The sequence below is a fragment of the Salmo salar genome, chromosome ssa24, assembly GCF_905237065.1.
Source record: "Salmo salar chromosome ssa24, Ssal_v3.1, whole genome shotgun sequence".
Classification (NCBI taxonomy): Eukaryota; Metazoa; Chordata; class Actinopteri; order Salmoniformes; family Salmonidae; genus Salmo; species Salmo salar.
The window spans coordinates 27,129,633-27,157,400 of NC_059465.1; the positions used below are offsets into that span (position 1 = coordinate 27,129,633).

At 45.2% G+C, this 27,768-nt stretch overlaps 1 protein-coding gene across 1 annotated transcript; it reads right to left on the reverse strand.

Annotated features, from left to right (window-relative positions):
- Positions 1-955: 955 nt before the first annotated feature.
- On the reverse strand, positions 956-25,946 carry LOC106585403 (ADAMTS-like protein 2). The gene is made up of 19 exons (XM_045706624.1): positions 25,621-25,946; positions 23,749-23,851; positions 23,204-23,346; positions 22,974-23,049; positions 21,795-21,897; positions 21,531-21,676; positions 21,222-21,345; positions 20,716-20,796; positions 20,092-20,267; positions 19,463-19,781; positions 13,405-13,723; positions 7,578-7,681; positions 7,278-7,404; positions 6,652-6,865; positions 5,811-5,966; positions 5,498-5,668; positions 5,112-5,288; positions 4,521-4,665; positions 956-4,069 (listed from the first exon to the last, which is right to left on the reverse strand). The coding sequence occupies exons 1-19, from the start codon at positions 25,944-25,946 to the stop codon at positions 3,948-3,950; spliced, it is 3,132 nt and encodes a 1,043-aa protein (XP_045562580.1). The 3' UTR covers positions 956-3,947.
- Positions 25,947-27,768: the final 1,822 nt, after the last annotated feature.

Consider the following 27,768-nt stretch of genomic DNA (forward strand, 5'->3'; position numbering starts at 1 on the left):
GTACTGTGACATACTGAAGCAGAGCATGATCCCCTCCCGTCAGAGACTGGGCCGCAGGGCAGTATTCCAACATGATAACGACCCCACACACACCTCCAAGACGACCACTGCCTTGCTAAAGAAGCTAAGGGTAAAGGTTATGGACTGGCCAAGCATGTCTCCAGACCTAAACCCTATTGAGCATCTGTGGGGCATCCTCAAACGGAAGGTGGAGGAGTGCAAGGTCTCTAACATCCACCAGCTCCGTGATGTCGTCATGGAGGAGTGGAAGAGGACTCCAGTGGTAACCTGTGAAGCTCTGGTGAACTCCATGCCCAAGAGGGTTAAGGCAGTGCTGGAAAATGATGGTGGCCACACAAAACATTGACACTTTGGGCCCAATTTGGATATTTTCACTTAGGGGTGTACTCACTTTTGTTGCCAGCGGTTTAGACATTAATGGCTGTGTGTTGTGTTATTGAGGGGACAGCAAATGTACACTGTTATACAAGCTGTACACTCACTACTTTACATTGTAGCAAAGTGTCATTTCTTCAGTGTTGTTACATGAAAAGATTTACTCAAATATTTACAAAAATGTGAGGGGTGTACTCACTTTTGTGAGATACTGTTGGTTTCTCCAGTAATGTGAGTAATGTTCACTTGGCAAGTATGGGTGGCCTAACCCTTTTTGATTTGTGAAGAAACGTAACATGGCATGTCTTGTTTGCTTTAACAGGGTTTTGTCTTCTTAGTGTATAGGATATTTGTTTGTTATTTCAGCAGTAAATGTGAGAAGGAAAACACACAGAAACCAGCAGGTGGCATCAGGTCCTAATCCATGCTTTTCCCATCATAGATACTACTACTTTGGATGAACCACATGTGGAATAGTGTCAATAATGAACTGTTGGAAAAATAAGTGTTTTGTATGCCTGATATTCTGAACCCAACATAGCAATCAAAGAAACAGCTATAATTAAGACCTTTTAATGGAAATACAGGTAGATACATTGAGCATTTCAGTTAATAACAGTACAAAATGTCAACTTTTTTGTACAAAGAGGTATCAGTTAACAAAACCAGTAAACTAGATAAAGATATTGTCAAAATGAGACACACTTATGTATTTCAACCTTCTCAACTGTCAGGAATCTTTCAGTTCATAAATGGGATGACTGTATGGTCATACTGTATGTCTTTTGTCTTACCCTCTCATTCACATTTAGCTAACTGGCATTTAGTAACTTCAAGAATTATATGCCATGATTGATAAAATCATGTGTGATGAGCAATAAATAAATTGTATGTCCTGCAAAAATAACTAATAATATAGAAATAGCAGTATGGGCAGAATAACAATAGAATGGGCAGAATAACAATAGAATGGGCAGAATAACAATATAATGGGCAGAATAACAATAGAATGGGCAGAATAACAATAGAATGGGCAGAACAATAGAATGGGCAGAATAACAATAGAATGGGCAGAATAACAATAGAATGGGCAGAATAACAATAGAATGGGCAGAATAACAATAGAATGGGCAGAATAACAATAGAATGGGCAGAATAACAATAGAATGGGCAGAATAACAATAGAATGGGCAGAATAACAATAGAATGGGCAGAATAACAATAGAATGGGCAGAATAACAATAGAATGGGCAGAATAACAATAGAATGGGGCAGTTACAAGAGATGAAGCAGAAATGAGTCTTGAGACATTTTTTAAAGCTTTTCTTTGACATATTGTACTATTTGTTATAACATAGCCAATGATATCACTCAGTAAGGCCACCTTTCTTGTGCCAGACATTATTAAAAATATAATTAAATAATATTCCTAATCAATATTTACCTTAAATACAGTCTAGACATGCAGTATAGTCAACCAGGAAATAATTTGATGCATCTTTCCACATAAGTATGGCCCTTAAGTGTGGTTTAAGAGATTTCTGATGTAGGATTCTCTCTTCAAAAGACAAATAGATGCACCTGTTCACTCTTTGCTCTCTCGTCTCCCCCCTTGACTCTTAATACTTCAGGGTTTCAGTCTTTGCATGTGCCCAGTTGACAACCTCTGAAAGAAAGGTATGTGGTTCTGGTTCAGACTGAAGCCTTTATCATATTCTACTGTTTCTTCCTTATTTAGATCATATCCCTTTGGATATACCGTAGCCTACTGTGGTGTAGTAGACAAGTCTACTGTGGTGTAGTAGACAAGTCTACTGTGGTGTAGTAGACAAGTCTACTGTGGTGTAGTAGACAAGTCTACTGTGGTGTAGTAGAGTAGCCTACTGTGGTGTAGTAGACAAGTCTACTGTGGTGTAGTAGAGTAGCCTACTGTGGTGAAGTAGAGTAGCCTACTGTGGTGTAGTAGACAAGCCTACTGTGGTGTAGTAGAGTAGCCTACTGTGGTGTAGTAGAGTAGCCTACTGTGGTGTAGTAGACAAGTCTACTGTGGTGTAGTAGACAAGTCTACTGTGGTGTAGTAGAGTAGCCTACTGTGGTGTAGTAGACAAGTCTACTGTGGTGTAGTAGAGTAGCCTACTGTGGTGTAGTAGACAAGTCTACTGTGGTGTAGTAGACAAGTCTACTGTGGTGTAGTAGACAAGCCTACTGTGGTGTAGTAGAGTAGTCTACTGTGGTGTAGTAGAGTAGTCTACTGTGGTGTAGTAGAGTAGCCTACTGTGGTGAAGTAGAGTAGCCTACTGTGGTGTAGTAGACAAGCCTACTGTGGTGTAGTAGAGTAGCCTACTGTGGTGTAGTAGAGTAGCCTACTGTGGTGTAGTTGACAAGTCTACTGTGGTGTAGTAGACAAGCCTACTGTGGTGTAGTAGAGTAGTCTACTGTGGTGTAGTAGAGTAGTCTACTGTGGTGTAGTAGAGTAGCCTACTGTGGTGAAGTAGAGTAGCCTACTGTGGTGTAGTAGACAAGTCTACTGTGGTGTAGTAGAGTAGCCTACTGTGGTGTAGTAGAGTAGCCTACTGTGGTGTAGTAGAGTAGCCTACTGTGGTGTAGTAGACAAGTCTACTGTGGTGTAGTAGAGTAGCCTACTGTGGTGTAGTAGACTACGCTACTGTGGTGTAGTAGACTACGCTACTGTGGTGTAGTAGACTAGCCTACTGTGGTGTAGTAGACTAGCCTACTGTGGTGTAGTAGACTAGCCTACTGTGGTGTAGTAGAGTAGCCTACTGTGGTGTAGTAGAGTAGCCTACTGTGGTGTAGTAGAGTAGCCTACTGTGGTGTAGTAGACTAGCCTACTGTGGTGTAGTAGACTAGCCTACTGTGGTGTAGTAGAGTAGCCTACTGTGGTGTAGTAGACAAGTCTACTGTGGTGTAGTAGACTAGCCTACTGTGGTGTAGTAGACTAGCCTACTGTGGTGTAGTAGACAAGTCTACTGTGGTGTAGTAGACTAGTCTACTGTGGTGTAGTAGAGTAGCCTACTGTGGTGTAGTAGAGTAGCCTACTGTGGTGTAGTAGAGTAACTTACTGTGGTGAAGTAGAGTAGTCTACTGTGGTGTAGTAGAATAACTTACTGTGGTGAAGTAGAGTAGTCTACTGTAGTGTAGTAGAATAACTTACTGTGGTGAAGTAGAGTAGTCTACTGTAGTGTAGTAGAATAACTTACTGTGGTGAAGTAGAGTAGTCTACTGTAGTGTAGTAGAATAACTTACTGTGGTGAAGTAGAGTAGTCTACTGTAGTGTACTAGAATAACTTACTGTGGTGAAGTAGTGTAGTCTACTGTAGTGTAGTAGAATAACTTACTGTGGTGAAGTAGAGTAGTCTACTGTAGTGTAGTAGAATAACTTACTGTGGTGAAGTAGAGTAGTCTACTGTAGTGTAGTAGAATAACTTACTGTGGTGAAGTAGAGTAGTCTACTGTAGTGTAGTAGAATAACTTACTGTGGTGAAGTAGAGTAGTGTACTATGGGGGAAAGGTTTTGGGGGTGTCAGGCAGTACTAAGAGGCGTGCTGGGCCCTGCAGGAACGGCAGCAGGCCTTGCTGTAGTACCAGTGACTGCACAGGTTCACCTTCAGAGCTAGAGAGCAGTTGGTGGTGGGTCTGTCCTGACAGCTCTCATCTGCATGACAGAGACATTTATGATATGTTTAATCATATGGAAAAAGTAGCCCCATCACAATCAGGAAATACTGTAATGACAAATCTATCAATGAATCAATCAATCTGCCTTTTTACCTCAATAATCTAAACACTCAGGACTTTGGGCTGTTATGAAAGAAAGAGGGGCTTGCCCACACTAATAATTATCTCAGTTGTGAAAAGCAAAAAAGTACTGCAAATAATACAATAAAAAACAAGTGCTTTGACGATGCCGTGTTCTCCGGTCTACTTTTGCCTGTGACTTGACATAAGTATTGTTACTCTCCTAAAGTTGCCATAGGCTGTGGTTAGGTGCTGCTTGTATAGCCTGATCCCAGATCTGTTTGTGCTGTCTTGCCAACTCCTATGGTCATTGGTGTTGGAAGACAGCACAAACATATCTATCTGGGACCATGCCATTGCTTACATACCTGGGGGTTCAGTGGGACAGGGTTGCAGGGCGCAGGTCTGCTTGGCCACAGGCTTGGTCAGGGGGTCACAACCTCTCACGATCTCCCTAGCCTGGTAGCACTTTACATCTCTCATCCTGACACCCACACCACACATCTTAGTGCACTGAGGAATGAACACCACACATCTTAGTGCACTGAGGAATGAACACAACACATCTTAGTGCACTGAGGAATGAACACCACACATCTTAGTGCACTGAGGAATGAACACCACACATCTTAGTGCACTGAGGAATGAACACCACACATCTTAGTGCACTGAGGAATGAACACCACACATCTTAGTGCACTGAGGAATGAACACCACACATCTTAGTGCACTGAGGAATGAACACCACACATCTTAGTGCACTGAGGAATGAACACCACACATCTTAGTGCACTGAGGAATGAACACCACACATCTTAGTGCACTGAGGAATGAACACAACAGCACTGCTCACAGTTGCGATTTGATAGGACACCATATATGTGAGGTGTGTAAATACAATTTATTGCTCATGTCATGATGTTTTCAGATACAATATCATGGTTGAAATGGTATCTCACCTCAGACCAGGGTGTGGTGTACCACTTGAAACAGGGCCTCTCAAAGCAGGTGTTCTCGTCCTCTGGCCTCTCACTGGCACCACAGTCTTCATCGTCGTGGGTCTGGAACTTCCCAGCGGTGATGCTGGCACATTGCACGATCCTCTGCTTCACACCGCGGCCACATGTCGTGTTACACTGAGAGGAAAATAAGACTGCTCTCAGCTAACGAATCTCTAACCAAGAGAACATAAACAAAACATCAAGAGAACATATATAAAACATCAAGAGAACATCAGGTAAACATTGACAAACTGCTCATCATAACATCAACAGACCATCAATAAAACATAACTAGAACACCAACAGAGCATTAAGAGAACATCAACAGGACCCAGTTGCCTTACCCTCTCCCAATCCTGGGTGAGCCAGTGTGGGGCACAGTCCTTCTCCCCACAGGGATGGATGGCCAGGGGCTTATTCTCCAGAGAGCACTGAGATTCAGGCACCACACGGCCCTCTGGTGTCTTACAGTACACGTGGCGTACCATCTTCCCCTGGCTGCACAACCCCGAGCACTGAAGAGGTCAAAGGTTAACAGGAATGACACAGCAAAAGTATTAGTGATCAAGAGCGACTTACTGTCAGTGCGATCACTATTCCTATCCGTAATCAATGTACCAATGAGATGGAATAGTGTAGTGAAAGCAGTGTACTCACCGGCCCCCACTCTGACACAGTCCACTGGCGCTCGCAGGGCGAGCCTGTGCAGTTCTTGATGTTTGGGGGGCGGGTCAGGGGATCACATAACTTGGTTTCGTCTGAACACCTGATCTCCCGGGTCACCTGGGCCCTGCGGCCACACTTGGCTGGACACTGGACAGGAGAGAGGAGAGGGCACAGGACAGGAGAGAGGAGAGGGCACAGGACAGGAGAGAGGAGAGGACACAGGACAGGAGAGAGGAGAGGACACAGGACAGGAGAGAGGAGAGGACACAGGACAGGAGAGAGGAGAGGGCACAGGACAGGAGAGAGGAGAGGACACAGGACAGGAGAGAGGAGAGGGCACAGGACAGGAGAGAGGAGAGGACACAGGACAGGAGAGAGGAGAGGGCACAGGACAGGAGAGAGGAGAGGACACAGGACAGGAGAGAGGAGAGGGCACAGGACAGGAGAGAGGAAGGACACAGGACAGGTGAGAGGAAGCACAGGAAAAACAGGAGAGAGGAGAGGACACAGGACAGGTGAGAGGAGAGGGCACAGGAGAGGAGAGAGGAGAGGGCACAGGACAGGAGAGAGGAGAGGGCATAGGACAGACTCACTTTTAATATCATCTACAGCTGCCCAAACAGTTGTAAGTAGGATGCAACAATGTACTTACTACAGTGTTCCCACGCAGTAATTCCTGTAATGTAAACCACACACACACACACACACACACACACACACACACACACACACACACACACACACACACACACACACACACACACACACACACACACACACACACACACAACCCCTGTCCCACCGTCAACTCCCACAGTATAGCTCCACCCACCTCAGTCCACTCGGCCACCTCCCATTGGGGGCCACAAGTGGGGCTCTTACAAGCGCGGCGCTCCAGGGGCCTCTCCAGTTCTGCCAGGGTGCAGAGATCACTGTACACAGAGCTGTCCAGCCCGGGGGACAGCATCTTCCAGCAGCGCACCAGACGGAACTGGAAGCCCTCACCACAGGTACGAGAACACTCACTCCAGCTGCTGGCCTCCCACCTGAGGGTGAGGGAATGCACACAGAGTAGAGTTCAGGTATAGTTAGTGATCTTCTAAAGTCAATTAAATCAAATAGTATTACTGTAAATGGTATGGTAGCGGCCAACACCAGTTTATTGTTCCTGGTTTAGATGCACTATTGTAAGTGGTTGTTCCACTGGATATCATAAGGTGAATCCACCAATTTGTAAGTCGCTCTGGAAAAGAGCGTCTACTAAATTACTTAAATGTAATGTAATGTAAATGTGGAAAAGAGAAACATTGTCCTCAATTAACTTTGATTGCCACATCGTCCAACTGGTAAACAGTCCTTATATACTGAGTATATAAAACATTAAGAACAGCTGCTCTTTCCATGACATAGACTGACCAAATGAATCAAGCTGAAAGCGTGTTATTTTCTGGTGCATACCTGGGCTGGCACTCCCTCCCAATGCAGAAGTCATGAACAGGCTCAGGTCGGGTCATATTGTCACACTGCATGTCATCTACCTCAGCTCCATCGTAGCGCACACACATGGCAAAGGACTTTGACACTCCTGCAGCGGAAATTATTACAGGCAAGCTAAGGAATAACTTAAAATGTCATAATTTATCCATATACGTGTGTGTGTGTGTGTGTGTGTGTGTGTGTGTGTGTGTGTGTGTGTGTGTGTGTGTGTGTGTGTGTGTGTGTGTGTGTGTGTGTGTGTGTGTGTGTGTGTGTGTGTACCTATAGAGCAGGTGGAGGTGCAGGGTTCCTGAGAAGACAGTTTCCAGCGGTACATGTCTGCAGGGCTCAGCTTGAAGTTCTTCTGCAGGAACCTCTGAATGGTCCTGTCAAACACAACATGACAACAAGACCTCACACGAATGGTCCTGTCAGACAACATGATAACAAGACCTCACACGAATGGTTCTGTCAAACACAACATGACAACAAGGTCTCAGACGAATGATCCTGTCAAACACAACATGACAACAAGACCTCACACGAATGGTCCTGTCAGACAACATGATAACAAGACCTCACACGAATGGTTATGTCAAACAACATGACAACAAGACCTCACACGAATGGTTATGTCAAACAACATGACAACAAGACCTCACACGAATGGTTATGTCAAACACAACATGACAACAAGACCTCACACGAATGGTTATGTCAAACAACATGACAACAAGACCTCACACGAATGGTTATGTCAAACACAACATAACAACAAGACCTCACACGAATGGTTATGTCAAACACAACATGACAACAAGGCCTCACACGAATGGTTATGTCAAACACAACATGACAACAAGGTCTTACACGAATGGTCCTGTCAAACACAACATTACAACAAGGTCTCACACGAATGGTCCTGTCAAACACAACATGACAACAAGGTCTCACACGAATGGTCCTGTCAAACACAACATGACAACAAGGTCTCACACGAATGGTCCTGTCAAACACAACATGACAACAAGGTCTCACACGAATGGTTCTGTCAAACACAACATGACAACAAGACCTCAAACGAATGGTTATGTCAAACACAACATGACAACAAGACCTCACACGAATGGTTATGTCAAACACAACATGACAACAAGACCTCACACGAATGGTTATGTCAAACACAACATGACAACAAGACCTCACACGAATGGTTATGTCAAACACAACATGACAACAAGACCTCACACAAATGGTTATGTCAAACACAACATGACAACAAGACCTCACACGAATAGTTATGTCAAACGCAACATGACAACAAGACCTCACACGAATAGTCCTGTCAAACACAACATGACAACAAGACCTCACACAAATAGTTATGTCAAACACAACATGACAACAAGACCTCACACGAATGGTCCTGTCAAACACAACATGACAACAAGGTCTTACACGAATGGTTATGTCAAGCACAACATGACAACAAGGTCTTACACGAATGGTTATGTCAAACACAATATGACAACAAGGTCTCACACGAATGGTTATGTCAAATACAACATGACAACAAGGTCTCAGACAATTAGTCCTGTCAAACATGACATTACAGCAACGTCTCAGGCGATTAGTCCTGTCAAACACGACATGACAACAAGGTCTCAGACGATTTGTCCTGTCAAACATGACATGACAACAAGGTCTCAAACACGACATAACCATGCCTTCACAGTGAGCCCACTGAACCCCAGCTCTCTCTCTCACACACACATTGCTGCATCACTACTACGGCTGATTAACCTCACCATCAAAATCATAACAACCAGCGACATTCTGTTTTTTAAACAGTGACATTCTTGCCATACGTGTACTGGAACTGCTGTGTCCAATCCAGAGAGCTCGGTTTGTTGATTTGAAAAGTTTCTTGTTTTGAAAGTTTCTTAGTAGCTAGGTAACTTTTTAGTTTGGATCCCGCGACGCATTTGGCATCAGTTGCTGGGACTGCTTCTCTTTGTCCAGTGATCCTGCTGACCAAGGCCGGGTCTGAGGAGCTATTTGCCCTAGCAGTTAGCCTAGCTGCTAGTTAGCTGCCTATCAAGCTAGGGGGGTTTCTTGAGTGCTTGAACGCAGCCTGCGACGCGGTTAGCCATTGTGGCTGGGACCGCGGATTGTGCCGGGTTTGTGGCTGTCTAGATCCTTGCTGTTTGTTGTGTTCAATCTTCCCTGTGACCTACCCTGTCGGAACTGCGAAGAGTAACAGCGTAACCTACGTTGCTAGCTACTATAACAAAGACCAAAGCCGGCGGGAGTACCGTTGAGGACACTGGTGTCTATCACAGGCGAAGGATCTTTTAAACAAAAAAAGAGTTTTACAAGCAGTTGTTAAAACAACGAGAAAATAGCTTTGTGTTTTGTCCAAATACTGGTCGATTCAACTAATAAAAGAATGGACGACCTGACCAGAGAGGTCCGGGACCTGAAGAACAGTTTGCAGTTCTCCCAGGGTCAGCTCAATGAGTTGAAACAGGAGAAGAGCAAGATGACAGCAAACTGTAAATCATTGAGAGAGGACATCAGTTCTGTGTGTGAATCATGATAACAATGACGGATAAATCAGACTCGAGGGACAATCAATGCAGAACAACGTGGCTGTGGATGGAATTGCAGAATCCCCACATGAGACCTGGACGGAGCCTGAGGACAAAGTAAGAGAATTGATATCTGAGAAATTGAAGATGGACCACCGGAAGATTGAGCTGGAGCGCGCCCACAGGAATGGAAAACCCACCACCGGCCCAGGTGACAGGCCCAGGCCAATAGTGGTCATGTTCCTGAGGTTCAAGGACAAGGTAGCTGTTCTGGAAAGAGCCAAAAACTTGAGAGGAACGTATATCTTCCTCAATGAGGACTATCCTGAAGCTGTGCGCCAGAAGAGGGAATAACTTATCCCAGCCATGAAAGCTGCCAGAGCGCATGAGGACATTGCTTACATCCGCTTTGACAGGCTCATTGTCCACCCACCCTCCTTCCCAGAAGCCTAGAAGGGATGAGAGAGCCAAGCTTATGGGTTTGTAGCTTCAACCCCGCAGCACACACACACACACACACACATATCAATTGATTAATGGACTGCTGAATGTATATATTTTTTTCCATTGCTTTATTTGCTCTTTTCCATATTATGTCTATCTCTGATAAGTTACCCAGGAAAGGGCTGAAAATAGCCCATATTAATATATATGGCCTTAGAAATAATGTTAATGAAATCAATAACTTGCTAACATCAGATTAAATCCCTCATTAAAATGCAAATAAATTTATAACATTTTTGACATGCGTTTTTCTGGATTTTTTTGTTGTTATTCTGTCTCTCACTGTTCAAATAAACCTACTATTAAAATTATAGACTGATCATTTCTTTGTAAGTGGGCAAACGTACAAAATCAGCAGGGGATCAAATACTTTTTTCCCCCACTGTAATTCCGCTACCCAAGAGTGGTAAAGCGGACTTTACTGGTTTTAACAGCAGACCTACCAGCTTGCTGCCAGCTCTTAGCAAATTGTTGGAAAGAATTGTGTTTGACCAAATACAATGCTATTTCTCTGTAAACAAATCAACAACAGACTTATAGAGATGGGCACTCAACATGTACTGCACTGACACAAATGACTGATGATTGGTTGAAAGAAATTGATAATTGGAAAATTGTGGGAGCTGTACTGTTAGATTTCAGTGCAGCCTTTAATATTATTGACCATAAACTGTTGTTGAAAAAACATATGTGTTATGGGTTTTCAACCTCTGCCATATCATGGATTCAGAGCTATCTATCTAATAGAACTCAACGGGTTTTCTTTAATGGAAGCTTCTCTAATGTCAAACATGTAAAGTGTGGTGTACCGCAGGGCAGCTCTCTATGCATGCTACTCTTTTCTATTTTTACCAATGACCTGCCACTGGCATTAAACAAAGCATGTGTGTCCATGTATGCTGATGATTCAACCATATAAGCATCAGGAACCACAGCTAATGAAGTCACTGAAACCCTTAACAAAGAGTTGCAGTCTGTTTTGGAATGGGTGGCAAGTAATAAAATGGTCCTAAACATCTCTAAAACTAAAAGCATTGTATTTGCAACAAATAACTCCCTATGTTCTAGACCTCAGCTGAATCTAGTAATGAATGGTGTGGCTGTTGAACAAGTACAAGAGACTAAATTACTTGGCGTTACCTTAGAATGTAAACTGTCATGGCCAAAACATATAGATTCAATGGTTGTAAAGATGGGGAGAGGTCTGTCCATAATAAAGAGATTATCTGCTTTTTTGACCCCACATTCCAAAAAGCAAGTCCTGCAGGCTCTAGTTTAGTCTTATCTTGATTATTGTCCAGTCGTGTGGTCGAGTGCTGCAAGGAAAGACCTAGTTAAGCTGCAGCTGGCCAAGAACAGAGCGGTACGTCTTGCTCTTCATTGTAATAAGAGGGCTGATATAAATACTATGCATGCCAGTCCCTCTTGGCTAAGAGTTGAGGAGAGACTGACTGCATCACTTCTTTTTATAAGAAACATTCATGTGTTGAAAATCCCAAATTGTTGCATAGTCAACTTACACAAAGGTCTGTCACACACACTTACCCCACCAGAAATGTCACCAGGGGTCTTTTCACAGTCCCCAAATCCAGAACAAATTCAAGAAAGTGTACAGTATTTTATAGAGCCATTATTGCATGGAACTCTGTTCCATCTCATATTTCTCAAATGAACTGCAAACCTGGTTTCAACAAACAGATAAAGCAACACCTCAGGGCACAACGCCTCTTCCCTATTTGACCTCGATAGTTTGTGTGTATGTATTGGTATTGATATGTAGGCTACGTGTGCCTTTTACAAAATGTTTATTGATGTAGTTCTGTCCTTGTCTGCTAATGTTCTGTATTATGTCATGTTTCATGTTTTGTGTGGACCCCAGGGAGTGTAGCTGTTGCTTTTGCAACAGCTAATGGAGATCCTAATAAAAAAAATACCCCAAAATATCACTGGCTGTTTTTTATTACCAGAGCAGAGATGTTAGAGGAAAAGGGGGACCAAGAGAGAGAGGTAGGAGGAGAATGAGAAGGATTAGGAGGAAGAGCATGAAGAAGAGGATGAGGAAAAGAAGGAAGAATTTGGGTGCGGAAAAGAAAGAGGAGGAGGCAGAGAAGAAGAGAAAAAGGGATACAGTCTTTCATTTAAACAAATAATTCAAGGTATTTGCGGCGAAGTGAAACATATGACTGGGAAGAAACATACTGTCAGACTGTATTCACCTCTGGGAGAAATGTGCAGAAATTAGTCACAGTTACACTGAGATATGCCAGTGAAGTATGATTCAAAGTTCCTGCGTATGTTCAAATAATCTGTCCCCCTCCTTCTCCTACTTGTCCTTCTCTTCCTCTACTCCCCTCCTCCACCTCCTATCCTTCTCCTCGTCCAATCCGTTCTTCTCCCCAGTGCAGGGGAAGACAGGGTGGGTTATGTGATGTGTTTTATGGGGCACTGGCAGAAGAACTGGCAAAGCGGTGTTTGGACACAGCGCAGGGAAGCCAACATGAATTATAAATATGATGGAATGCAATCCCGGCCAGCTCTAAGCTTTAGCTGTCTCCTCTCCATGCGATTCTTGGGATGTCTCAGAAGGAAAAAAGAAGCTAGCATTGGATCGGTCCAGAAGCCAGCATGGAGCACATTCCATTCCCCTAGCCAGCAGCACAGGCCCTTGTCCCCAGTGAGACTATACAGCACTTTTAAATGCCCCTCTGCTCAGAACCTTGAAATGACTCACTCTGGTCCTCACTTAGAGAGAGTAGTGTTCACTCTAACTCCTCAGCAGCAGCATCCCTTAGTGAAGAGAGGTAGTGTCTGGTAGATGGAAGAGGAAGATCAGAGGGGTTGTGGATGGGATTCTGAAGTGCTTTTTTTGGATGGGTTCCTATACCTGATAACAAGCTGATGTTGGGCCAACATTGGCTCAGCGTTGGGTTTTCCTTTTCAACTATATCTGCTATAACTATAACAATATGTGCCTATTTACTTTTGCTCATTGTGTGGATCCTTCCTTACTCTACCTGGTTCTGTTGGTACGGTTGTTGCTCCTCATCCCTGTCAGCAACGTCCTATTGGGGAACAGCAGGTCTCCAGTATCATTACTCCGCCGGCCCAGACTGAACTCCCCCAGTGAGCTTTTGAGGGGGAACTTCACGCTGCTGTGGTCTACCTCCAATGGCCCCACCTCTGACGAGAACAGTCCCTCTCTCGCGTCTGGACCAATCCGCTCACCCAGCAAGACTCTCCAGATGAGGTTTTCTGGGTCTGGCACCTCCTCTAAAGGCCTGTTGGCTGCCGGGGCAGGGACTGCTACACCGCCTGTGTGACTGCTGTTGCCATCTGTTGGGATGGCAGGAAGGGAGAGGAAAGTTAGAGAAATGATTAAAAGTGGGAGAAAGCCTTATATACTCAGCAAAAAAAGAAACGTCCCTTTTTCCGGACCCTGTCTTTCAAAGATCATTCGTAAAAATCAAAATAACTTCACAGATCTTCATTGTAAAGGGTTTAAACACTGTTTCCCATGCTTGTTCAATGAACCATAAACAATTAATGGACATGCACCTGTGGAACGGTTGTTAAGACACTAACAGCTTACAGACGGTTGACAATTAAGGTCACAGTTGTAAAAACTTAGGACACTAAAGAGGCCTTTCTACTGACTCTGGAAAACACAAAAAAAAGATGCCCGGGGTCCCTGCTCATCTGTGTGAACGTGCCTTAGGCACGCTGCAAGGAGGCATGAGGACTGCAGATGTGGCCAGGGCAATAAATGACAATGTCTGTACTGTAAGACACCTAAGACAGCGCTACAGGGAGACAGGACGGACAGCTGATCGTCCACACAGTGGCAGACCACGTGTCTGCTTGTTCTGTGTGTGATTTCCTGCAAGACAGGAATGTCAGTGTTCTGCCATGGCCAGCGAAGCGCCCGGATCTCAATCCCATTGAGCACGTCTGGGACCTGTTGGATCGGAGAGAGCGCCTAAGACAGCGCTACAGGGAAACAGGACGGACAGCTGATCGTCCTCGCAGTGGCAGACCACGTGTAACAACTCCTGCACAGGATCGTACATCCGAACATCACACCTGCGGGACAGGTACAGGATGTCAACAACAAGTGCCTGAGTTACACCAGGAATGCACAATCCCTCCATCAGCGCTCAGACTGTCCGCAATAGGCTGAGAGAGGCTGGACTGAGAGCTTGTAGGCCTGTTGTAAGGCAGGTCCTCACCAGACATCACCGGCAACAACGTCGCCTATGGGCCAAACCCACCGTCGCTGGACCAGACAGGACTGGCAAAAAGTGCTCTTCACTGACGAGTCACGGTTTTGTCTCACCAGGGGTTATGGTCAGATTCACGTTTATCGTCAAAGGAATGAGCGTTACACCGAGGCCTGTACTCTGGAGCGGGATCGATTTGGAGGTGGAGGGTCCGTCATGGTCTGGGGCGGTGTGTCACAGCATCATCGGACTGAGCTTGTTGTCGTTGCATGCAATCTCAACGCTGTGCGTTACAGGGAAGACATCCTCCTCCTTCATGTGGTACACTTCCTGCAGGCTCATCCTGACATGACCCTCCAGCATGACAATGCCACCAGCCATACTGCTCGTTCTGTGCGTGACAGGAATGTCAGTGTTCTGCGCTGGGCCAGCGAAGAGCCCGGATCTCAATCCCCATTGAGCACGTCTGAGACCTGTTGGATCGGAGGGATGAGGGCTAGGGCCATTCCCCCCAGAAATGACCGGGAACTTGCAGGTGCCTTGGTGGAAGAGTGGGGTAACATCTCACAGCAGGTACTGGCAAATCTGGTGCAGTCCATGAGGAGGAGATGCACTGCAGTAGTTAATGCAGCTGGTGGCCGCACCAGATACTGACTGTTACTTTTGATTTTGCCCCCCCCCTTTGTTCAGGGACACATTATTCAATTTCTGTTAGTCACATGTCTGTGGAACTTGTTCAGTTTTTATCTCAGATGTTGAATCTTGTTATGTTCATACAAATATTTGCACATGTTAAGTTTGCTGAATATAAACGCAGTTGACAGTGAGAAGACGTTTCTTTTTTTGCTGAGTTTACTAAGCCGAACAAGAGGTGTTTCCTGGTCAGGTGGTCAAGAAGAACTCCTGGTGCTTTTTATAGATGTAAAGAGACATTTTATGTGCAGTTTGTGCACAACAACAAAACAACACACAAAGCCTTTCTGCACATTCCTAACGGTAGTAGAGAGGGCCTCATACCCTGACTACACCGCTCGCAGAATTCAATTATTGCACCCACACTGCTCGCGAGCGTCTGCGTTGCCAAGGGCTAAAATAGAAGTCCTTTCTATTTCTGACGCAGATCGCGCTGCAAGTCCTGCCTCTCCCATCTCCTCATTGGTTTATAGAAGCAGGTACCCACGTGCCATCTCCTCATTGGTTATACCCACATGAGTGATTGAAAGATGAACTGTTGCCGGTTGTCGTGGTAATACTATGAAAGTTTAGATGCCAAACACCATAAGTTAAACGATGAAAAGGCCTGGAAGGAGGAGAGATGACTAGAAACGATTTGGTTGACCGTTTTTATGTGTGGATTAATTGTCGGAGTAGAGGACCTTGTGCATTTCAGGTAAAATAACTGTTAGGCGTATATATGGGAGGCGAAGTCAAGTGCAGGAGAGCGGAGTATTTTAAACAGGCGCACTTTAATACCGGTCAACAACGACAGCACATAAAGCATACTAGTGCCACAAACATGGTCTATAACAAAAGTGCAGCGCCTGACAAAAATAATCACGTAACAATAAACAATTACACACAAAGACATGATGGGGAACAGAGGACTAAATACATGTAGATTGATTGGGGAATGAAAACCAGGTGTGTACGGAACAAGACAAAACAAATGGACATATGAGAAATGGAGTGGCGATGGCTAGAAAGCTGTGACGTCGATCACTGAACGCCGCCCGAACAAGCAGAGGAGCCGACTTCGGCGGAAGTCGCGACAATAACAACCTAATATTTATATCCCAGGACAAATTAGCTAGCAACAGCAAGCTAGATAAATAGGACAAATTAGCTAGCAAGTGCAAGCTAACTAGCTAAATTGCCATAAATGTTTAATGCTTTTCGACCTGTCCCCAAATTAATGTCATTGGTTCAGAGTTTGTTTTGATATTTTAACCTGCGTGTCGTGATCACGTTTGGTGTAGGGGGACAAAATAAATGTATGCACGATGGTGCACAATGACGCACGCTCACAGCCGGTTTGGGTTCGGTGTCAGTCTCACCCAGTGGCCAAACTCCCTGCAGAACTGTTCCACAGTCCGAGTAGAGGGGCTGTCTGAGACCTTGCTGCAGGCAGGTAAGCAGGCAGGCAGGCCTGCACCCATTACCGCTCATGTTTGTGATGCAGCCATTTTTAAAAAGGAGAAAATTCTGGGGCTCCCTAAATTTTTCATCTATCCTAGCTCATCTTTGTATGTACGCCTGTGAATAATGCAGGACTCAAAAGGGCCAGCAGAGAAGATGCTCTTACATTTATTTATTTTTGATCTCATCTGATATCTGAGCGGTGAACCGTGCTGTAATCTCTCTCTCTCTCAAATCAAATCAAAGTTTATTGGTTTCGAACACAGATTTGCAGATGTTAATGCAGGTGCAGTAAAATGCTTGTGTTTCAAGCTCCAACAGTGCATGTAATACCTAGCAATAAAAATAACAAATACATACAAATAAAAATTGAGAAATTAAGAAATATCAGAACATATATATATTCCGGTTACAGAACGAGCAAATATCTGACATTGCTCGTTCTGATATTTCTTAATTTCTCAATTTTTATTTGTACAGTATGTATTTGTTATACACTACCGTTCAAAAGTTTGGGGTCACTTAGAAATGTCCTTATTTTTGAAAGAAAAGCACATTTATTTTGTCCATTTTAAAATAACATAAAATTTATAAAAAATACAGTGTATACATTGTTAATGTTGTAAAGGACTATTGTAGCTGGAAATGGCAGATTTTTAATGGAATATCTACATAGGCGTGCAGAGCCCCATTATCAGCAACCATCACTCCTGTGTTCCAATGGCACGTTGTGTTAGCTAATCCAAGTTTATAATTTTAAAAGGCTAATTGATCATTAGAAAACCCTTTTGCAATTATGTTAGCACAGCTGAAAATGGTTGTGCTGAATCAACATTAACAATGTCTACAATGTATTTATGATCAATTTGAAGTTATTTTAATGGACAAAAAAAAAGTGCTTTTCTTTAAAAACAAGGGAATTTCTAAGTGACCCACACATTTTTAATGGTACTGTATATATTACATGACCAAAAGTATGTGGACACCTGCTCGTCGAAAATCTCATTGTTGGTCCCCCTTTTGCTGCTGTAACAGCCTCCACTCTTCTGGGAAGGCTTTCCACTAGATGTTGGAACATTGCTGCAGGGACTTGCTTCCACTCAGCTACAAGAGCATTAGTGAGGTTGAACACTGAACACTGGGCGATTAGACCTTACTCGCAGTCGACGTTCCAATTCATCCCAGAGGTGTTTGATGGGGTTGAGGTCAGGGCTCTGTGCAGGCCAGTCAAGTTCTTCCACACCAATCTCGACAAACCATTTCTGTGTGGACCTCGCGTTAAGATTTCCCTTCACTGGAACTAAGGGGCCTAACTCAAACCATGAAAAAAAGCCCCAGACCAGTATTCCTCCTCCACCAAACTTTACAGCTGGCACTATGTATTCCGGCAGGTAGCGTTTTCCTGGCATCCGCCAAACCCAGATTCGTCCGTCGGACTGACAGATAGTGAAGCGTGATTCATCACACCAGAAAATGAGTTCCCACTGCTCCAGAGTCCAATGGTGGGGAGCTTTACACCACTCCAGACAGGATGCTCTCAATGGTGCATCTGTAGAAGTTTGTGAGGGTCTTAGGGGCATAATTCCTTCAGCCTCCTGAGCTTGAGAGGCGCTGTTGCACCTGTTTGCGTGAATGGACCATTTCAGTATGCCGAGGAACTTGAAGCTTTTGACCCTCTCGGATGAGGCCCCGTCGATGTGGATGGGGGCGTGCTCTCTCTGCTGTCTCCTGTAGTTCACGATCAGCTCCTTCGTTTTGTTGACGTTGAGGGAGAGGTTATTTTCCTGGTACCACTCCGACAGGGCTCTCACTTCCTCCCTGTGGTCTGTCTCGTCGTTGTTGGTAATCAGACCTACCACTGTTGTGTCGTCAGGAAACTTGATGATTGAGTTGGAGATGTGCGAGGCCACACAGTCATGGGTGAACAGGGAGTACAGGAGGGGGCTGAGCATGCACCCCTGCGGGGCCCACGTGTTTAGGATCAGCGTGGCGGAGTTGTTGCTGCCTATCTCCACCACTTGGGGTCGGCTTGTCAGGAAGTCCAGGACCCAGTTGCACAGGGAGGGGTTCAGACCCATGGCCCTGAGCTTAGTGATGAGCTTGGAGGACACTATGGTGTTGAAAGCTGAGCTGTAGTCGATGAACAGCATTCTTCCATAGGTATTTATCTTGTCCAGGTGGAATGGGACAGTGTGTAGTGCAATGGCAATTGTGTAGTCCGTGGATGAGTTGCTGCGATATGCAAATTGTAATGGGTCTAGGGTGTGGGGTAAGGTGGAGGTGATATGATCCTTAACTGGCCTCTCAAAGCACTTCATAGTGACAGAAGTGAGTGCTATGGGGCGATAGACATTTAGTTCAGTTACCTTCACTTTCTTGGTACAGGAACAATGGTGGACATCTTGAAGCAAGTGGGGACAACAGGCTGGGATATGGAGAGATTGAATATGTCCGTAAACACTCTAGTCAGCTGGTCTGCACTTGCTCTGAGGACGCGGATTGGGATGCCGTATGGCCCGGCAGCCTTGCGGGGGTTAAAATGCTTAAATAACTTACTCACATCAGCTACAGATAGCAATAGCACATAGTCCTGAGCGCCGGGGGCCCGCATCAGCAGCTCAGTGTTGTTTCCCCCCTCTCTCTCTCTCTCTCTCTCTCTCTCTGTCTCTCTCTCTAAGTTATTGTATTGGTATATTGGTTTGTAGTATATTGGTGTTACCTGTGTATTGTGGTGGGGTTGGGCTGTCCTGGACACAGTCAATAGCTGCTGTCTCCTCATACACCTCATTGGTCTCCTGGCCCTCGGCCCCTGCCACCTCGGCCCCCTTCTTCAACAAACGGTTCTGCTGAGTCTCAGGTATCGCCTTGTCATACGTGCTCCCGTTGGGGGCCACCATACTGCCCATCTCCACGGAAACCCCAGGGGCGGTGCTGTCGGGGCCGGTGTAGACAGGGGGTTGAGGGATGGGGGACAGGGACTCCCGTAGGACGGTGTACTCGTACGTAATGTAAGGGATACGACCATTCTGGTTCCACACCTATGAGCAGACAAAATAGCACCAGAGAGCTCACCCATTCCCTCCTGCTCTCTCCTACCAAACTCAGTCAATTGCACATATAAAGGAAGCAATTCCCTTACGTTGATTACTTTTTGCAAATTCAATCAGTTTTCCACGTTGATTAAACGTCATCACATATTCTTTTTTGGTTGAAATTACGTGGGATTTTGTACCCTGCACCTACAAGTTACTGGATTCGTGTACACTACTTCTAAATTAGAGATTACCCAGAGGCCCTGGCTGCTCGGCGAGGGGAGGGAGCAGAGCAGACCTCAGCAGGATACAGTACCAGAACATTGATGGCCTGGTTGATGGGCCCTTTGGCTACGATGTACTCGATTCCCGTCTCATACACATCCATGGGCCGCCGGTACTTGAAGACGGTACCCGCCGAATGGAAGTTCTGGGGGCTGTCCACCTTGTAGTTTCCATTGAAAAAGAAGTTCCCCGCCTGATCAGTCACAGCTGTGTAGGAGATAGGATAGAACATGGTCTCATGGAGGGGATGGAGGACCATTGGAGGAGGACCGGTTGGTTGACTCTATGGAAAGGTCATATCTTTGATGTTCACTGTAAACTGGAATTTCTACTCCCCATACATGACCATAAATGAATACTATAAAGTCAATTCAAGAGATCACGAAGGAAATGAAAGTATATAGATGATCTGATTAATTTCAGTTGATTAATGTACTTCCTTTACTAACTTCCCACTGTCCCACTATCAAGATGAATGGTTATCCCATTGCGGGGGAGAAAATATCCTTTGTATTTGCTGAAAATCTTGAATAAAATGTTTTACACCTTCTTTTTGTCATTAAATTATATGGATCCTAATGACATCACACTGTACCAACAGGAGACATTAGAAATGTTGGAGGCATAGGGAGCAGGATAAAAAGGAAGTACCCACCCAAAACGTCAGCTGACTTCTTCCTCTCAATGATCTGGATGTCCCAGGAGCCCTCAGGGATTGTTGTGATAAAGGAGTAACCTTTGAGACAGGAAACAGGAAACATTATGATGACTCCATTTTACCTGCAACTAAATAGCCTGGACATCAGAGGAGTCGGCTTAAGAATCACATAGACCTTGTTGTCAGACTCAGCTCTGAACTGTCTGTAGTTATCTTTCAGTGGCATATTTGGGGGGGCTTGTCCCTGATAGGTCTGTTCAAAGTTTGGAATAGATAGCCACATCTCCTCCATCAGTACCCTCTATCCTTGCCCACACATCCACCCACCCACCCACCCACCCACCCACCCACCCACCCACCCACCCACCCACCCACCCACCCACCCACCCACACACACATCCACCCACCCACCCACCCACCCAACCACCCACCCACCACACCCACGCACCCACCCACACACCCAAGCTATCTGAGTCTGTGGTTGAGGTTGAACACACTCGTACCCAAACTTGTGGCCCCGCGGCGGAAGTTTCCATTGACCCTGCTGCAGCTGCTGCCATCCCCCTGACACACTCCACACATATCCAGTGTATTGGGCGAGAAGAGCACTCCATCACACCCGATTGGCTGCAGAAATGATGTTAACACAAACAGGATGATTATCCTCTTGAATCATTTCAGCACATGCAAAGCCAGTTGAAGAAGTATTGATACACTTTTATCATGTGACCAGGAAAATAAGCCTTTCGGCCATTCTCCCAGAATATGCAAAGCCATTTCCTCGGCAGACGAAGAAACAAGCGTTCCCTGACCTCACATCTGCCGTCCACACAGACCCCTCTGTAGTTGTTGTAGTTGCAGGATGTTCCGTCTCGAGCAGGAACCATCAGTTGTCTCTGGCCGTCGGCTGTGGTGCAGTGCAGGTCACATGGGTTACTGGAGATATGGACAAAGTCATCTGTGGATGGATGGATGGACCCAAAGGTCAGCGTTCACAGTATAATAACGAGCCTCGAGGACAGGACACACAGGAGGGAATGACACAGAGCTGAGTGGGTTTAATGTGGTTGTTTTACCCGGATACAGGGGTTTCCAGTGGTAGTTCCTGCCATTGTAGACCTGTGAGTTGAACGACCAGCACTGCTCTTCCCTGAAGCTTCTCCCAGAGGGAGGGCAGTCCTGCACAAGACAGAAAATATACACACACTTTTCTGTCTGTTCCATGTATTTTTTATTTTATAATGGTTTTACAATATGTAATAAAAGGGTGCGACAGGGTGTGGCAACTCTGGAACAAAAGCCTATTCCCCCTGTTGCTCTTCAGGACCAGGGTTAATGGCCACAGCACTAAACCTTAAAGGGGCAATCCGCTGTTGAAACAATAACAAAAGGGGGTTCCCCTCCACTCTTTCAGTAAAAAGCTGAGGGATGGGTCTGGAAAAATGTAACCACTCAAATTCATAGACTATATTCATAGATGATAGTTTTAATCATGTTTTGAGGCTATAGGCTGACAGTGTTTGTTAACAAACTTTGGAGTTAAACAATGTCATATTTGGGGTTCTGATTGGTACGACAGTTGAACTAAGCTCCTGAAGCATTTCTAAGTGCCACGCCCTGATCTGTTTCACCTGTCCCTGTGATTGTCTCCACCTCCTCCAGGTGTCGCTTATATTCCCCAGTGTATTTATCCCCGTGTTTCCTGTCTCTCTGTGCCAGTTCGTCTTGTATGTTTAGTCAAGTCAACCAGCGTGGTTTTTCCCCATACTCCTTTTCTATTCTCTTTGCTAGTCTTCCTGGTTTTGACCACTGCCTGACTCTGGACTACTTTCCTGCGTGCCTGATCATCCTGCCTGCCCTGACCTTGAATCTGCCTGCCCTTCAGTACCTATTGGACTCTGAGCTGGTTTAGACCTATTGACTGTACACGACCATTCTCTTGTCTACCCCTTTTTGGATTAATAAACATTGTAAGACTCCAACCATCTGCCTCCTGTGTCTGCATCTGGGTCTCGCCTTGTGCCCTGATAATAAGTTATATTCTTCAAAAATCAGTGGGTACATATCATTAATTTATAAGTCCAGAAATGTATATAATACCTGCAGATTACCCTTTTAAGCTATTTATATTGCAAATGATAAGAAAAAGAGCTGTGCTAACTTTTCCATCATATACTTCAGGTTGTGGGGTATTGTGTCAACTCGCATTTTGCTAACGACAGGAAAAGGGGTGGCAGTACTAGATGCATGCTAACCTTGGTGTTACAGAGGAGGTATTTTTTCGAAGTGCCAGTGCAGGTCATGTTGTCTCTACCAGCGGCTGCTTTCTTTCTTTGGATAGAAAATACATACATTTAATACATGTGCTAAATGAATAACTTTATGGAGTATAATAGAATAGAAAATAACAGGTTAGAATATAATTGAATAGAATAACAATAGAACAGAACAGTATAGAATAGAGTATTTCTTTCAGTGGACTGACCTCTGTTTGAGACAGTGCCTCTCCTGGGACATGACCCCCCCTCCACAGGTGCGCGTGCAGGCGGTCCACTTGGCCCACTCCCCCCACCAGTATGTGGTGGACTCCAGCTCATCCTCCAGACTGTTGGAGGCTGCCCCTTCCTCCTAGACACAACACAGCACCCTTAGAGAACAACAGCAGACAGGGCCCTGTACACATAGTGGGACTAATTATAAGCATGTCTAGCCACTCTGACAATCTGAGTGAAGTGGAGACAAATGATATCTACTGTGCTTTCCTTGTAAAAGGAGTGAGAGAAAACAGCTGTGGGTTTTTATAAGAGAACTCATGTAAGAAGGACCAGTCGGAAGATGAGAGGGACAGAAAGACGGAGCAAGAGTGCGTGAGTGAACAACTGGCAAATTGAGAAAAACAGAGAGAAAGAAAGACAAACGTGACTGATGGACTGATATTAGGTCAGTGATAGAGGTGTGTGTGTGTAAGTGAGAGGCCGGAGATGGGCCATCATATACATAGACAAAGTAAGAGAGAGGTGGAGAGCGTACCTGTCCCCTGGTTGAGAGGTTCCCTACAGACAAAGCCAGGGTGAGGAACCCCAGTAACACCAGGCTGGTCTCCCCACATTGTTCCCACGACCAGATCCGCATCCTGACAAGAGAAAATATACAGAGAGACCTCAATGGGACAGAAGAGTAAGAGCTGAAGACTCACACCCATAAATGTTAACTACAGATGTAAGATCTTAATTTGATCACCCTGTTGCAGGAGAACATTTACCATGCATGTGAGGTTTAAAAAGGCTTCTGAAGTTATAAGACACATAATAATTATAATTTCCTTATTTTCCTGCTGTATAAGACTGGCTCAAATTAAGATCCTACATCAGGTACTGACAAACGGAGTGGGAAAACACTTTGATTTTGAAAGACATCCTCAATAAACACTTGGTATATCTGATACAGTCGACTCTTAGCAAGGGCACAATCATATCAAATCGTTATTTGTCACATGCACTGAATACAATGGGTGTAGACCTTACCGTGAAATACTTTCTTACAAGCCCTTAACCAACAATGCAGTTTTAAGAAAATAGAGTTAAGAAAATATTTACTAAATAAACTCAAGTAAAAAAAAATATTTTAAAAGTAACACAATAAAATAACAATAATGAGGCTATATACAGGGGGTACCGGTACAGAGTCAATGTGCGGGGACACAGGTTAGTCAGTGTAATTTGTACATATAGGTAGGGGTAAAGTGACTATGCATCGATAATAAACAGCGAGTAGCAGCAGTGTAAAAACAAAGGTGGGTTTCAATGTAAATAGTCCGGGTGGCCATTTGATTAATTGTTCAGCGGTTTTATGACTTGGGGGTAGAAGCTGTTAAGGAGCCTTTTGGACCTAGACTTGGTGCTCCGGTACCACTTGCCGTCTGGTAGCAGAGAGAACAGTCTATGACTTTGGTGACTGGAGTCTTTGACACCTCCTAGTATATAGGTCCTGGATGGCAGGAAGCTTGCCACCGTGATGTACTGATGCACTATAAGATAAGAGCAAACTCTGTTCACAGAAGTTCACCAGTCCCAATTCAAACACAACATTTTTACTTACTCCAGATATCCTTCTGCTGCGGTATAAAGCACGCTTTTATAACAGTCCTTAGCTATCACATATCAGGGGTCGACTATCCATGCAAATGTGTTAAACAGACCAAATTAGAGCACTTACAGGTGTTTCAGAGGAAACATATTCATGCCAGACCCAGGTTGGCTTCAACGTAAATGTCTTGAAACATTTTAGTGCACTGGCAATCACTGTATACTTGGATAAAACCTTGAGGTAGTCAGGTGGTGACACAGGCAGGCTGTTGAGTTAGCATAGGTGTTGGAGACAGGATTTAGACCATGAAAGCAGCATGTAAAAGTTAAACAAGTCTCAGTGCTGGATTGACTAAGGTACGTTTCCTGACTCGAGGCCTAGGCTTCCACACAGGTAGGCCTTTGTTTCCTCCACCTCAGTGTGAATGCACACGCTGGTCCAGGTGCTTACTGTAAGGTAACACAAACACACACATTCAAACACACACTCACATACATTTATGCAAGCACACACACACCAGTGACATAAACATCCAGTCACGCTCCGATTCTAGGAAAGGCCCCCTTGCACATCCCCCTGTCCCGTCTCTCCTCCTCATCAGCTCCACTTAGGTAGACTTCTTAAAATAAGCAAACAGATCGTCTAGCCCTGTTTGCAGTCTGGCTTTTTCTGGCACTATATATTGGTGACAGGTGTCTTAAACTACCCACTGGAACACCTGGAGTTCATTATCCTCCCAGACACAGCTGGAGTACGTCCAGCTGCCAAACACACACTCACTCTCTCTCTCCCCACACAGACAACGCAGTCTCTCACAGACCCCTCAGTCTGTCGCCCGCGAGACAGGCCTTCCTCCACATAAGGCGTCCCAGGGCCACAGAGAAGAGTAAACACAGCCCTGTGTGTCTCCCCATAGCCACACCCCCAGCATCCCCCTCCCCTCTGTCCCCCTGGAGCCCACTGCTCAGGGGAGGAGGGGTGTTATTCCTTCGTTGGCAGCAGACAGACAGCGGACAGTCCCTGGGGAGGCTGTGGGGAGCTGGGGCTGCTCCGACCAGGGCTGTCTGGTCTGGATGGAAGGCCCAGGCAGACTCATCCTTTCTGGAGGAGCTGTTTAACCAGACTGGGGTTCCTTCCTCCATCCTCCTACCTTTCTTAGCAAGCCTTCTCACGTTCATATGTGAAGTGGAAAATGTATGTTGCTCCAACTCAATTTTCCGCTGCTCTCCACGAGTCCTCAACCTCGCTCTGCTTACACCAAGTGCAGAGAGAGGAGCGCAGGCAGACAGACACATAGAGGCTGAGAGAAGTTAAGTAGAGGTCACTCACGTTTTGGAGTGGAGAGAGAGTGCATGTGGTCTATCTTTGCGGAATGAGTGACACTTTAGACATTGTTTCTAATAACCACCACGTTGGGGACTCCGCCATCTTTGTGCCAGAGTGCCTTCAAGTAGTTTGTTCCATGCCTCATTCTGTGCATTGTTTTTCCTCAGTGACCATAACCGTAATTGATGTGTTCTTCGTGAGTAATGGTCTAGCTACCAAATCCTTCTCCTTCACACTGAGGCACTTTCAAACAGCTGAGCCTACCATCCTCAGAGCAGCTGGTGGGGATTTCTCCTTTACCAGGTAAACTTTCTGTCACTAGCTAGCTTAAGATGAATGCGACAAGAGCGTCTGCTAAATGACTAACATTTTTAATGTAAGAAAGTGCAAAATTCTGCAATCTCTACAATCACCACTCTTAACGCCAAGCAATTTACTTAATTTCACTATTGTTTAAGAAATAATAATTACAGAATGTACACTGACTATCTTAGACTGGTGCTTTTCACAATATTGATCCACAATCATTGAGTAATAATTTGTGTAGATTTCTACTCAAGATCCTAATTCTGCTGCAGCAGATGAGAACTAGATTTGATCGTCTTCACACGTTTAACAGAATACCTATGACATCTTCAAAACTAATGCATTTAGAATGCTATAACACATTATATAGTTTATTGTTCAAATCACTTTTTCATTGTGCAGTTTCAGAACTTGAATTAGCATGAAAAAGAGCCTCCCCCTCATCAGTCTCTCCATCAGCACACACACATTCACAACCACACACGCATTCACAACCACACAAGCACTCACAACCACACACGCATTCACAACCACACACGCATTCACAACCACACACGCATTCACAACCACACACACATTCACAACCACACACACACATATTTGTTTTGGCCAGGAACAGGAGACAAGTCTCATTGGCTCGACTACCACATCACAAAACATATTTCACGGTAGACACACACACAGAATCACTTATGAACACACATTATATATACACACACACACACACACACACTTTTACACACAGACAGGCTGGAGGAGTGTAAATATTTACCCACTCACCTAGCTGCAGTCCAGGGGCCGCCGAGTTGTGTGATGCTGTGTCAGAGTGGGTGGTGTGGTGGTGGTGCTGCTGTGGAGATGTGTGCGCAGAGGGAGAGAGAGGGAGAGAGGTAAGGTGTGTGCCTTGCATCCCTCTTCCCCTCCCTCCCTCCCTCACCCCCTCTCCTCCCCTCCACCCCCTTCTCCTCCCAGCAGCAGGAAGAGAGTGGCAGTAGGGATTGAGGAACGCCTACAAACAGGAGGCTCCCGAACGGTGCCAAGCACTGGGGTCTGCCTCTCTTGCCTCTGCTGCTGCTGTATGTGGTGGGGACTCTGTCCTATTGACAGGCCAGCGCAAGCCTGGCAGCTCAACTCTGTCTCTGCTCTCGCCCTCTACTTCACTTTGCTCCACTCCACTCGCAGGTCAGACAGAGGAGGATGTTGCTATTTCCAACAGTGGGACACCCCCCTCCCCTAAACCCCCAACCTCCCCTCCCATCACCCCTTCCCCTCATCTTCTCAGTCCCCTGAACATCCTTTCTCCCATTTCCTCTTCAGGTGCTGATATCTTGC